The sequence below is a fragment of the Dendrobates tinctorius genome, unplaced genomic scaffold, assembly GCF_039654945.1.
Source record: "Dendrobates tinctorius isolate UK_male_01 unplaced genomic scaffold, ASM3965494v1 ptg000104l, whole genome shotgun sequence".
NCBI classification, from domain to species: domain Eukaryota; kingdom Metazoa; phylum Chordata; class Amphibia; order Anura; family Dendrobatidae; genus Dendrobates; species Dendrobates tinctorius.
The window spans coordinates 5,062,855-5,077,900 of NW_027361772.1; the positions used below are offsets into that span (position 1 = coordinate 5,062,855).

The 15,046-nt window shown below is 43.4% G+C and overlaps 1 protein-coding gene across 3 annotated transcripts in view; it reads left to right on the plus strand.

Annotated features, from left to right (window-relative positions):
* The window catches only part of DBNL (drebrin like), a 38,393-nt gene extending 33,087 nt beyond the window's left edge, over window positions 1–5,306 (plus strand). For all 3 annotated transcript variants that reach the window (XM_073588621.1, XM_073588620.1, XM_073588619.1), the window contains one exon: window positions 1,280–5,306. In XM_073588621.1, coding sequence (XP_073444722.1) covers window positions 1,280–1,419 — 140 coding nt within the window. In that variant the 3' untranslated portion in view covers window positions 1,420–5,306. The remainder of the gene's footprint in view (window positions 1–1,279) is intronic.
* Window positions 5,307–15,046: the final 9,740 nt, after the last annotated feature.

Here is a 15,046-nt window from a genome sequence, read left to right on the forward strand (position 1 = left end):
GAAGTAACGTCCGGCTTGTCCGGCAGGCCGCAACTAGGAGAAGGTGACCGGAGCGGCTCCGAGAACAGATGAAGATGACACCTGGTTAGTATAAGGACTAGGGGCAGAGAACTTGCATTACTGACACCACTCCAGTGCTGCGATAAATAAAAACCACCCTGGAGTGATGCTATAATTGTCGGCAACTAAGCTCCACCAACACTTTGAACTACTGACACCCAACATGGTATGAATACATAAATTTTCTGTTTACCCAATATTTAATGGAACCATCCTCTAAACGGCATGAGTTTAGGGTTAATAGGGTAGCGATTATTTGATGATCCCAGAGTGCGCAGCTATCCGTCCGGTTGGGGATCCCAGCAATCAATAGGTGATTAGTTATGTTGTGGATATCCCACAGTCTGAGCAGGACATGTACGTGGGTAACCGTGAAGTTTAGAGATGGGTGGACACCTGGATGTTTGGGTCTGGCAGGTTCGGCCTAACAGATAAGAAAAAAAAAATTTGGATATGAGAGACGTACCTGGACACAAACTCAGACCCCATTAGATTGTATGGAGGGCCCGAACATCCAGTGTTTGCCTGCATGACAGTGCAGCAAACACTGCTTCTGATCGGCAGTAAAATTGTTACTGCTGGTCAGGGAGACTCCATTTCCATGTTGTCAAGTGACAGCATGAGTTCACAGCTGTGATCGGACGTATAACGTTTACTTCCGTTCACAGGCGTGGGCAGATGGGACTACTGCTCCCTTTAGCCTACGCCTGCTGCCACTAATAACAGCAAGAGCAGGAGCGGCTGATGGGAGCATTCATTAGCTGACACCTGCACTCTAAATACATAATTTAAAAAAAAATCTGGCTTGGATGCCCCTATATTGTTGATAACCAGCCAGGCAAAGCTCACAGCTGTGGGCTGCAACGCTAAACTGTCAGCTTCAGCAAGGCTGGTTATCAAGAATAGAGTGGTCCCCAAGCTGTTATGCAGACTTTATTATCTCCATGGTGACAGACTACAAACAATCCCAGTGTAGTCTGATCACGCAGTCTCACTTTCATCTCTTCCCTAAATCCTGCGAAACCGCTTTTGGATGTCCGGATATGTTGAGAGTTGTAGTTTGGCAATGACTGGAGAGCCACAAGTTGGAGACCACTGGCCTAAGGAGCCACTGCTTCTGACTCTTTTTCAGATCTTTCATATTGATTCTCTGTTCCTAATAGTTTGTAAGCTCTGGCACAACATAGATAATAATATTCTTCTTCTTTCTCCTACACAGCTGATGATACCGAGATTTCATTTGACCCCGACCAAATTATCACGCACATCGAGATGATTGACGATGGCTGGTGGCGCGGATACGGACCCGATGGGCACTTCGGCATGTTCCCCGCCAACTACGTGGAACTGCTGGAATGAGTTGACTGGGGAGGGGAGAGAGAGAGGCCTCCATTGCACTGAAACGGTTAATTATCATGGGCTGTAACCACATAGGAAACACCTAATGTACTTATTGTAATTCTGTATGTCCAGCTGTGAGGCAGTCACCTATTTCTTCCTACAACCCTTCTGTTTCTTGGGGGGTTTTTTTGTATTTTTCTTTTTTGTTCTTTTCTTCCAAATAGACCAAGGAGTTCGACCAAAGGATGACACGACCACCAAGGTTTATTACTGTGCTTTCTGCAGTCATTCCTAACAGTGACCTCTGAGGTTCAAGGACCTATTACTGTTCCTATATTATTATTTTTTTTTATTTTTTATTTTTTTTTGTGCCACAATTACGCCAGGAGGTTTCCGCTCACCTTGTCTTCCCTGTCGTTCTCTTCTCTCCGGCCATCTTTTTCTTGAGATTCTATCTTTTCTGATATATTTTACATTTCACCTTTTATTTGCGAGTCCTTCACATGAAAGACAAGAGATTAAAGTGATGTTCTCAACATTGAAAGTTATTGCCTATCCCACCGATCAGAGACCCCCAACCGATCCTGAGATGTCCGTTAAGAATGGAAAGCCACTGCGCCATTAATTATCTCTACCAGAGATGGAGTACGGTGCTCTGTTTTCTCCGACAGATCTGATGAGGGATTTCGGAGTCTGGATCGGGGGCTCCCAGCAGTCAGACCACCACTGATTATTAAGTTAATAACTTGCAATGTAGGGCATAACCTTTTAGTAACCATTCTCCTACCTTTGGGAGCAATGAGCACCATTCCACTTTCATTCATTCCTGAGAATTAAAAATAGCTGCACGCTACCTAACTTTCAACACCACAGGGCCAATAACTCTACAATTTGTACAATATGATAAAACTATAAGTCTTCAGAATTTTTCCAGCGTAATCCTGGATTTTGAAAAGAAAACAAAAAATGCAAGAAAACTATAGCAACCAATGTGTCCTGTCTTACCGGTGCTGCGGAGTTGGGCACTGTTCACATGTCCAGTTGTAAGCGATCCAGTATAATAAATAAAATGGATTTGTTACAAGTTGAGCAAATACCCACAACATCTGTCGGGGGGAGAATCGGGAAGCCTCCATACTAATGATGAGTGGACGTGCTTGGATAAGGTGCTATCTCAGCATGCTCAGGTGCTAGTCTAGTGTCTTCGGAATGCTGGAATACTATGTTCGAGTACCCGCAGTTGCATGTCTCGCGGCTGTTATACTGCCACAACACATGCAGGGATTACCTGTTTGGTAGCCAATCCTTGAATGTGTTGTGACTGTTGAACAGCCGCGGGGACTTGAGCATATTATTTGAGCACGCCGACGACACTAGATTAGCACCTTACCCGAGGACGTTCGCTCATCACAACTTCATACGCATCAGACGGCCGTTTCAAATCGGAATACTTACAACTGATCTTGCGGACTTTCCATGTGTTGGTCTTGTACACAATATTGCAGTCTGCGTGGCTTGATTTTTACAGTAAAAAAACTGAATAAACCTCATAGAAATAGCGAGTTATACTAGTGTATGGAAAGTATTTTTTTCAATTCTAATGGTACCCGAAAACTGCCCGTCTAGATGCAGCATCACCGAGTGCCGATGGACTATATGCAGTCATCCAAGCAATAATGGGGGCAGAACGATTGCTGATACCATTTTTTTTTTTTTTTGTCCCCAAATACACTGCCATGTTATAGGCAGCACATCTGTTTACACCGGCGATCTGCCGATAGCGCTGATATATATATATATATATATATATATATATATATATATATATATATATATATATATATATATATATATATATATAATATATATTTTTTTTTTTTTTTTTTTCCCAGCATAAACGATCCAGTAATTCGAAGTCATCGATAACGGTCGACATGTTTATAACAGCGGGAATGAGTGTAACATGTGAGTGCCGAATTGACGATTATCCGCTTGTGTAAATGCGCCATAATGCCTCATCCTGATATCGGCAGTACTAAAACATGGGTCATTCTTGTGCGAGGCGGATCATCCTTGTGTCTTCCCACTATATGTGAATTGATGACTTAGTACCACTTAGGGAAGGTGCAGCTCTTGGCACGTATACTAATAGTATCCATAAACCCCCATTCACCCCCAAAAGGAGATGGTTGTAAATCATTATTCTTTATTTTTTCTATCTTTTTGATTTTTAACCATTCTGAAGTCTGTGGGCACCGTATGCCCCCATATAGCTGTATGGCAATTTAGTGGCATCTTTTAGACCTGTATGTCAGGAAATCCCCCTCCACCCTGATGTACAAGGGTTTTTACGGGTCGCAAAACTGTATTAAGTGTAATTCTGCTATTGCATTTCACTAATGCACCTCAAGAACAGTTGGGTAAGATTTCTGTCAGTTTGCTTTACTGTTTTTGTCATTTTTTTTAAGTCATTTTATGTCGTTTTCTCCGTTCATATACACAACTGTTTCTTAATCTTGCTGGTTTCCCGTGTACACACAGACAGCGGTGTGACCTAATGATTCATGTAGATCAGCCCCCATTTACAAGTTCTGTCCCCATACAGCATGATGTTATCGGCAGTGCATTCTTTATTTTACAAGGGTCAATGCACTGCCGATTAATAGTTTATGCAAGCGTAAAAAATATCTGATCACCCTACGAATGCGCTTTCGCTTATTTGTTGGGTGATCGACGGCATGATTACACGAGCCAGTAAATCGGGAACAAGCACTCTTACAAAAGCACGATCGCTGATTATCGTCCCATGTAAATGCACCTTAACAGTCGAGCTCTGTGTAGCCGTCATTGCATCGCCCTGGGGTAAACGCAGGAATGTTGCACGTAACTATAGCCATTAATAGAGAAGAAAAGGTCGTGTAACCAAACTGTGAATTGTAAGCTAATTAAAACTGAAGCATGCCTTTAAAGGTTGGCCATTGTTTTCATTTTTATTTCATAACTCCATAGTACACCTGAAAATAAGAAACTATCATATATCTTATGAGAGAAATCTGCTTCCTTCTCTCTCAATTCAGGGGTAAAATCTGTGTTCAGTGAAGACCCAGTACTTTTCCCAGTACTGAGATAGGAAATGACAGTTGGTGATTTTAAAATTCTATGAAGGAGGAGGAGTTAGCGGAATGCACAAACATTCTGCTGCAAGTACTCCTGAAATGACAGCTACAGCTCTCCATAGAACTTAATGAGCCCCAACTGTCATCTACTATCTCAGCAATGTGGCAATCTGTATGCAATGTAGACAGATTTTTACCTGTAAATTGAATATTTTGATACTGAATGATCAGTCAAGGAGGAGAAAAAAATGCAGATCTCTCAGATAAAATATATATATATATAATTTTTTTTTTTTTTTCATGTGAACTGTTGATTTATGAAAAAAATAAAATGAAGTTTACGCTTCCAGGAAATCTTCTCTAGATCTAACATAATTTGTGAAAAATATGATTTGTAATTGCAAATGATAATAGTATGGATTTAGCTGTTTCTTTTTCTTGCATCATGGAGTGTTATCAAGCTGAATGTCTAATCACGTATAAGAAGAAAATGGCTTTCATGATCTCACTTGTCATTTATAGTATATGCTGTGCTCTGGGCCTGTGGGTAAGGTGCTGGGTGGGATGTAATTGCCTTCTGCAGGGCCCGATACCTTTTTTTTATTTTTTGTCCTTGTATGATTTTTTTTTTTTTTTTTGAATTTCCAGTCTGTTCACCTGTCTGATCTGTCATGTAAAGGGATTGAGTACAAATGATCTGTGAAATCACATAATTATGTTGAAACTTTTTTATTTTGTTCTTTTTTTAATCATTAGAATATAAAATAAAAGTCTTTGATAACATACGCACCTAATGTTTGTTATTTACCATTGTAGGGAGAATGTGTTGGACGCATTTTACATTAAAAGGGTTGTAAATAAAAGCGAGTAGTATGCCAGGGACTCTGCTGCTCTCATATGTCAGGGGCTACAGTTGGGTTCAGGAATATTTGGACGGTGATTAACGTTTTGGGGTTTTAGTTTTTTACCAAAACATATTCAATATGTAGTTTATATAATTAATTGATATGGGCTTAAAATGCAGACTCTCAGCATTAATTTTCGGGTATTCACATCCTAATTGGATTAGGAGTTTAGAAATTACTGCTCCTTTTTAATATGCAGCTACCTCTTTTCCAAGTAGCCAAAAGTAATTGGACAATTATCTCAGAAGCTCTTTAATGGGCTTTTCCCTTGTTAATCCATCATCAATTAAGCAGGTAATTGGTCTGGAGCTGATTCCAGGTGTGGCATTTGCATTTGTAAGATGAACCCACAACATACTGTCAAAGGAGCTCTCGATAGAAGAGAAACTGACCATCATTGTACTGAAAATAAAGACAAAGTGACCAATCAGAGAGAGGGCAAAAATGTTAGGAGTGGTCAAATCAACAGTTTGGTACATTCTGCAGAAAAAAAAGTGCACTGGTGAGCTTGGGAAGTCGCACGACTTCGCCCACTATATCAGCACTCTTGGCCTCTTTTTCTCAGGAAGCTGACGATGAGAAACGGTCCAGGCCGTTCCCGCGCGATCAGCGATAATCAGCGGGGGAGCCGGTCGGAGGTAAGTATCAGACATAGCGATATCGCTAGCAGGTCACAAAAACCAGTGATGTTATAGCGATATTGCTAGCGATATCGCTTAGTGTGACAGGCCCTTTAGCTGAGCATGCAGGGACTGAGCTGGAAGCTACGACCTCAGGAGGCAGGAAAAAATCACCAGCAGGGATAGAGGGAGTCGGCTGTCTTAAATCCAATCGTCGTCCTCATCAGGTGGCAAGCCTTTGTTAATCAGATCAGCTCCATTACCTCCAGTAACCACCAGAGGGAGCCCAGAAAGAGAACTCGCAACCCCTCTGTCAATATAACCAGCTCTACTACCTTCACTAGTAACCAGAGGTAAGCCAGAAAGCGAATTCCCAACACTAGGCCAGTTATTGGGGTGCCTGGGACTGTTGCTGCCAACTCCATAATAACAAAAGGGAATTACTAGCTGTCACTACCAATCAACAAATTATACAAAATGGGAACACAATACGATATATACAATTGCATACCATAAAAGAAAATGACTATTTGATGTTACGGGAATGCTTTTATCTTTATGGCGTGAAGTGTCTTCCAGAATGAACAATGACAGACACCCAAACTATCATTTTTATTAGATCGAGGTTATGCTCCCATTCCTTCCCTCAATGGGGCTGGGTGTGGGATCTGCTAGGTCTGTTAGAACTTTTGAGATCCCTAGATTTCAGGATATCATTGCCCCTGGAGGTCCCAGGCGGCAGATATTTTTGTCATGTTTTCTATTGCAATTTTAACTTTCTAGAGAGATGAAATATGGCTTGGATAGCATCATTCATTGGATTGATATTAAGTTGGAGGGGTTAGAATAGCCTTACGGTAATGTGAGTGGGTTATGTGCGTCCCTTCAATACAACACCATAAATATCGGATCACTGCAAACCCCAATTTTCATTAAATCACTGACCACTGGCTCAAATCAATCTGGGGACTCGTGCTTGGAACAGAGGAAGTTCTTCCCTAGGAAGGGTACTTTTCTGCCTCTGAGTAAACAAATCTTCGTCATGGTGACTAGTTCTCAGATCAAATTTCTTGTTATAATTACCTGGTCGGGAGGTCCCTACTTCAATGGAGGTTGAAGTGTCATTTCTTTCTCATTTCCTCAGTTATAATGAATCCCATGTGTTCAATGTGAGGTTGATATGTCCGCTCTCTGTGGATGTTTTTATGGATTTTAATTTTTTCACTAAGACAATTAACATTTTATTTATGGTAAATTTTAAGCCTGAAAGTCTTCACTTCAATTGCATCTCAGTTGTTTCATTTTAAATAAAATGTAATGCAGAGGCCAAATCACGGAGATTCGGTCACTGTTCAAAGATTTCTGGACCTAGCTGTATGCTGCTCTCTCGTGTCTTGGGTTCGTATGTCTGGGGCCCTTATGCACTGAAATATTGTTTTTCTTTCTCCATGCAGAAGCTCATGGCCTGAGGTACATGAATTAGTGTTATTCCCAAAATCAAGTGTTATCCCTTCAACGATAGAGAGACTGGAAGGAGACAAAGCACAAATAGGGTCTTATGAATGAGTCACCAGAGGAGGAAAAAACAAAAATACAAGCTAAGTCCAGAAAACCAGAGAGATTGGTAGCTAGCGGATTGCAGACCCCTGATCCTATTCACAACAACTAACAGTAGCCGTGGAGCGTTCCTACGATGGTCCTAGACGCCTCGTCACAGCCGGAGAACTAAATAAGCCTAAAGAAAGAAAGGGGAAATCTAAACTGCCCCAGAGCAGACCCCAAAGCAATAGACAGCCCCCAACATGTATTGATGGTGAAAACAGACAGGCAGAGCAAACGATGGGGCCCAAATAACTAGATAGGAAAGGACAGAAAAGATGCTGGCTGCAATCTGCAAAAACCCTACCAAAAATGTCCCAACACGTCGGATAGGAAAAACAGCCCTGAAGTCACTAGACTTCAAAATCCCTATATCAGCACTCCGATATATTCTGAAGACAGAGCAAAAGAGAATTAACCGATCAGGGACAAAAATGGAAATTCAGCAAAGCCCCAGCTGGGGCTGGCTGAACACAAAACTAAGCAAATCAGACAAAATCTCATGGAACAATAACAGTGCAAAAACTTAGCTTTAGAAGACAGGAACTGAACTGGAGGCCAGAGCTCAGAGCAGAGAAATCACCAGCAACCCTACAGGGCGTCGGCTGCCTTATATCCACTCAGAGATTCCGGATGTCCAATCGCAATCCACCTGTTCAGGTGACAGGTTTCTCCCATCCAAATCAGTTTCACCACCTCCTTTCACCAGCAGAGGGAGTTCATCGGACATCAAAGGTGAACGAGAAAATGAGCTCATAACAGGGTCTTATCTGGGAAAACAAATATGAAAGATGGCACAATTCTGCTCACCTGGTTTGGGTTGTGTACACACAACCACGGAAAACGCTTGAGGCTGCTGCAGACCCACGAGGAGATAGAGCATAGGTAATGGAAAAAAAAACGGGTTGATTCTGTGCTGCCGTAGGAAGAGGAATGATGGTTTATTCATCTTTGTGTTTCGAAGCATATAGCTTCATTAGGACAACCACAATGAAGTTCATGGGTATCCTGATGAAGAAGCTATATTCTTTGAAACGCGTTGATGAATATACCACCTACTAATTAGCTTGGCAACCATCATTCTTCCTACGGCGGCGCAGAGTCAACTATAAAATTTGTTTTTTTCATTACCTATCCCTTAAACTAAATGATAGTCTATAACTTTTTGCTGTAACCCCCAGCAATCCTGAAAGCTAGGGATTGGATCCAAGGAACCAAGCTTGAAGCCCAATCTTGAGCGGAGTGGTGGTGTGCATATTCCACCTCCAATCCATTCATAGTCTAATGGGCTATCAGAAATAGCGAAGTGCTGTACTTTGCGTTCTCTGGCAGTTGCGTAGACAATGAATCGGAGGCCGTGCATACTCAACTCTTCTTTTTTGGACACTTCCAGATGGTTTTGGAGCACACCCACCTGGAAAAGACATTATGTGCACATACCCTACAGCTGCCTGTACACTTTAGCCAAGTGCTACATTACCCACATTGATCTTGTGACGTCAAGTCTCAGAGAAACCACGCAACCAATGTAAAAATGCAATTTGGGTGTTTAAAAAAAAAATCATCTCATTCTGGATTTTTAGCAGCGCTCCTATTGATTTTAATATTACTCTATTAAATTCACCTTGCCGTCACAGCCTAAGATAGCTGACGGCTTTCTTTTTTTTTTTTTTTTTTTTTTTAATTCTAACTCCCACACATACACACTGAGCTTTCAGAAGGGGGGAAAAGAGAAGCTGCTGCCAGATTCTGATTCCAGAAAGAGGTTTTCTTTATCGGAATCACTCATGCAAGGTCTAGTGAAGAAAAACTCATTAATGCCTTAATCACTGACGATATGCCTTTTTTTTTTTTAACGACAGTCATTAACGGGCCTAAATCCTCACTGACTCCTTTTTACAACACTAAGCAAATAATTGCTAAGGCATAAATAAATTTTGCTTCATGGGCAAAATTCATGATTTTGTAATGGATAGAATATCTCCAGTCATACTAAATATGCCTCACATGTCACAGTACACAGCTATTTGCAGTCAGAAATATATCCACATCAGGGCTGCCACCAGGAATTTCAGGGCCTCACACTAGCAAAATTTTCGGGGACCCTTGAAATTCTGCCCCAGCTCCACACCTCAAATCTTCCACAGTCCCACCGCCCACTCTTGGAAAAACTCCACTTCTGCATCACGTCCTCACCAATCATACATTAACAGTTCCCATCCAACACCATATCACATGCACAGCCAACAGCTTTTGTTTTGGCCAAAATATTTTTTTGAGCCTCTACCCCGACAAGGTAGACTCTTTGGCCAGAGCCCTACTCTACTCTAACCTATTAAACATTTCTTAAAATATCTAAAACTCTCTTTAGATATATTTTTATTTATTTTTCTTTAAGGGAATGTGTCAAATACATTTTTAAAAAATGACCACTAATACCACATACAAGGGACAAATACCTTCACACCATAAGCAAACCACATATTACCACTAGATATGGGTGGACACCTGTATGTTCGGGTTCGGCCGAACAGTTACAAAAAGTTCAGGTTCAAGTACCAGAAGAGTACCCGAACCTGAACCCAGACTCCATTCATTTGAATGGGGGGCCTGAATACGCAGTGTTTGCCACGCTGTCATGTGCATGACAGCACGGAAAACACCACTTCGGATTGGCGGTAAAATCATCACCGCTGGTCAGACAGCCGCGGTTCCCACATTGTCAAATGACAGCGTGAGAGCGCAGCTGTGATCAGAGGTATAACGTTTACCTCCGGTCACTGGTGTCAGCTGATGGGACTACTGCTCCCATCAGTTGAGGCCTGCTGCCGCTAATTACAGTAGGAGCAGGAGTGGCTGATGGGAGTATTCATCATCCGGCGCTGTTAATAAATAATACAGGTTCCCATGTATTATTGACATCCAGCTGCCGGTCACTGAGGCTGCATTCCCAGCTGGACAATAAACCGCGATGACCTCCCTTCGTTGAGATCACCGCTAGCACAGTGGGAAAAAAATCTCACGGTGCAGAGGCGAGTTCACCACAGTTCAAATTCACCGCAGTGAAATTCTCTGTGCCAGCGATGATCTTCAGCCCGGCTGGGAACGCAACCTCAGTGACCGGCAGTTGGTTAATAATAATACAGTGTTCTGACGGCTATTCAGCACCAGGAAAGTTCCGTGAGCCGAGATGTGCACCGCCAATGGCGGCACGCCGGCGCCCAGTATATTGTTACTGAATACGGGTCCCCTTTTTGCTTCTGCTCGCTGGACCCCATACAGCAGTAAGGACAATAATGCCCTGATGGCAGCCCTGATACATATAAATACTGTATTCCTAAACTCAATAGATTATGGTGCATCAAACCATTGTAAAGTGCAGATGTGCCTTGTGCAAACAGGACAGGACTAGCAATATATGTGCACACTCCCTAACACATCCCTGTATACTGTACTCACCTTGGCCTGCAGGGATAAATAAAAAAAATTTGATCATAGATCCTAATCCCGACACGTTTTCCCTCACTTGATCTTGGAGGCTCATCAGGGGAAGAAAAGCAGGAACATTAAGGCTATGTGCACACGTGGGGAATTGCCACGGCAATTTCCACGGCAATTCCGCAACTCCCTGCCCCGGGAAATACGCGAGAGATCCGCATGCGTAATTCCCGTAATTAGCGTAATTAGCTTGCAGAATACTAGCGTTTTCCAAGCGATCTGTAGCATCGCTTGTAAAACTGATTGACAGGTTGGTCACACTCGTCAAACATAGTGTTTGATAAGTGTGACCTACTTTTTTACTATTGAGGCTGCCTATGCAGCATCAGTAGTAAAAAGATATGTTAAAAATAAAAAAATCGTGATATTACCTTCTGGTGTCCCACGCAGCGTCCCCAGGCCTCAGCGATGCTCCCGGCAAGTCCCGGTCCCATTGATGCCTTGCGACAATGACCCCAAATGATGTAGCATCTTGCGAGATCGCTACGTCATCACAGGTCATTGTCGCAAGGCATCAATGGGACCGGGACTTGCCGGGAGCATCATTGAGGCCGGGGGACGCCGGAAGTTGAGAATATCACGATTTTTTATTTTAATTCTATTTTTTTACAGGGATATGGTACCCAGGGCATGGAGGAGAGTCTCCTCTCCTCCAGTCTCTGGGTACCATCCGCACATTTTCCGCTTATTTTGCGCATGGTGGGCATAGCCACATGTGGAAAGTAAGCGGAACAATGCATTCCAATGTGTGCGGAATTCCCGTGATTCCACACAAAGAATGAATGTGCTGCATATTTTTCCGCAATGCGATCCCGCCATGGAGAAATACGCAGCATTAGCACAGCATGTGTGGAATGCCAAGGAATTCAATGGATGGCTTATTTTATGGGTTTTTGCAGCGTTTTCGCTGCGAAAAAACGCATAAAATCTGTGGAAATTCCGAACGTGTGCACATAGCCTAAGCCTGATATCCAGTGTGGCTCTGATGAAGAGCTTAGTGAAGGACCTTTTTCTACTTCCTTAAAGCGACACTCCAGCGTTTATTAATTTCAGCACTTCAGTGGTGCTACTAGAGTAATATCCCTGCACCTAGCGTTCTTCAGGGAGGGTGACTGAAGATGTCGTGGCAACAGAGGGTTAACATGAAGTGTGATATGTTAATATGTTATATGTTTGATAAAGGAATGTTGCATTTTACCCTTATGGGTGTTCTCCTGGAGGCTCTGCCTGGGAATGGGAAGAGGCTTGTCCACTAGCAGGAACTCCTTTCTGACTCCTGTTTAGAAGAGGAGTTTCAGAGCAAAGAGAACTCCATTCTTACCCACCGATAACCAGCCCTGTACTCCCCTTCAGTTCTACTAGTCACCACCCAACGTCATCAGCTCTTCCCGACATCGCTCCAGTCCCGCTTCGTCATATTGTGACCAAAACCTCTCTCTGGCCGGAAGAAGGAAGCCAGCTTGACTTTTTATGGTGTATAGACAGCTTATTTTTTTTGAGCACAGGGAAAAAAGTGCCCAATTTTTACGGACTGTCCTGGAATTTCTGGACAGTTTTTAACCCAGGCTGGAAGCCAGAAGTAACGATCACAAGCTCTCAATGTAAATCTGTGAGAGCCAGAACGAGACTCTCATAGACTTGCATTGAAAAGTGATCTCCAGCTCGTTCCAGTAGGTCACAAACTGCTTGAGACTGACCGGAGCAGTGCCAATAAGAGATGAAAACAGCATCTGCTAAGTACATTAACGTACATTAGTAGCACCACTCCAGCGCGGAAATAAAAAATGTTGGCGCTGTGCTTTAATGGATTGTCTACTAGTTTTCACTTGCGTTACCGGGGCTCACATGAGAGGGTTACATCAGCGCCAGCTTTACTATCTCCACCTTCAGATTTAATGAACATCAACTGGAAGTCACGGCTGCGGCTGCACTCTGACTTCCTCTCAATGTTCGATTTGTCCGAATGGGCGCAGGTCTCATGCAACATAACAATCTCACGTGAGGCGCGGGAATGTGAGAGCCGACATCACTGGAGTGGCGCCGGCACCGAAGGTGAGGATAAGTGGTTTTATTTTAACAGGGCCAAACATGAGAAATGAGAAGAGGTCATAGGTCCCAACCCTCCCGATTCTCGCGGGATAGTCCCTATTGGGGACCGTATCCCGCCATCCCGGCCGGGAAGCTATTTATCCCGCGATATGGAGGAGGCGGAGAAGATAGGGAGGAAGTCGGGTGAGCGAGGAATGGAGGAGGGAGAGGGAGGGGTAGAGAGAGATCTGCTGTTACATTGTGTCCTATCCTCCAGTCACCTCCACAGCTGCAGACACTTTTCTGCTGTTACATCATGTCTTATCCTCCAGTCACCTCCAGAGCTGCAATCACTATTCTGCTGTTACATCGTGTCCCTATCCTCCAGTCACCTCCAGAGCTGCAGTCACTATTCTGTTACATCGTGTCTTATCCTCCAGTCACTTCCAGAGCTGCACTCACTATTCTGCTGTCACACCGTCTTTTCCTCCAGTCACTTCCAGAGCTGCAGTCACTATTCTGCTGTTACATCCTGTCTTATCTTCCCATCACCTCCAGAGCTGCAGTCACTATTCTGCTGTTACATCCTGTCTTATCTTCCCATCACCTCCAGAGCTGCAGTCACTATTCTGCTGTTACATCCTGTGTTATCCTCCAGTCACCCCCAGAGCTGCAGTCACTATTCTGCTGTTACATTGTCTTATCCTCCAGTCACCTCTGAATCTGCACTCATTATTCTGCTATAACATTGTGTCTTATCCTCCAGTCACCTCCAGAGCTGAACTCACTATTCTGCTGTTACATCGTGTTTTATCCTTCAGAGAGAGAGAGATTTCACAGCCGGGATATAGGGTTAAATCACCCGGACAAGCGCATAATGCGGATCCGCGCATGAAAAAAACGTTTCATGCTCCGTCCTATCCGCTTAGCGGACGGCAAAATCTTGGCGGATCCATACAATAGCGGATCGAATGGATGACCATCCGTCAAGATCCGCTGATAATGCAAGTCTATGAGGAAAAAAACGGATCCGCCAAGAAAAATGGTGGATCCGTTTTTTTTGCAAATCGGCGGATCTTGACTGATGGTGACAAACGGATGTGTGAAACAGGCCTAAGCTGACCGCCGGAAATGACTGCTGACCTCATTTCCGGCGGTCAGCTTATAGCATGTCACCTCAGGAGGAGGTAATCGTTCGGGACTCCGCAGGAGGACAGAGAAGCGGCGGCGGGGCATCAGCGCTCCATTTTTTTTTCTGTATATAATTATTGTTTATGACACAGTGTGATCAGCAGTGCTAAATGGGTGCGGTTGGGGAGTGGATATGGGCGTGGCTACTAAAATGGGTGTGGCTAGGGCGTGGCCTAAAATTTGCCGCGGCGCCCTATGCGTGCCGCAGCCTTTCTCCCAAGTAGTGAACAGCCCCTTTAACAGATTGGGCTTTAGGCACCTCCATTTCTACCCATCCAAGACCGGAAATGCGGTCTATTGTCACTATGAATGGCACATGGTTACAGGTTACACCTCAGAATCTAAAGAATTTGTGTGTGGGTCTCCTCTAACGTCGGCCATGTTCACACGCTGTTACGTTATATGAGCTCTGTAATGATGATGGGTAAAACGGCCAAAATAGTGTCATCCTGAAGGAGTTATAAATATTCAAGGGTGTATAGAAAGGGAACAAAACTGTAGAGGAGGTGAAGTCACAGGATAATAATAATAATAATAAATTTTATTTTTATAGCGCCGACATATTCCGCAGCACTTTACATTTCAGAGGGGATTTGTACAGACAATAGACATTACAGCATAACAATAATCACATAGATCATAACAGATACCAAGAGGAATGAGGGCCCTGCTCGCAAGCTTACAGTCT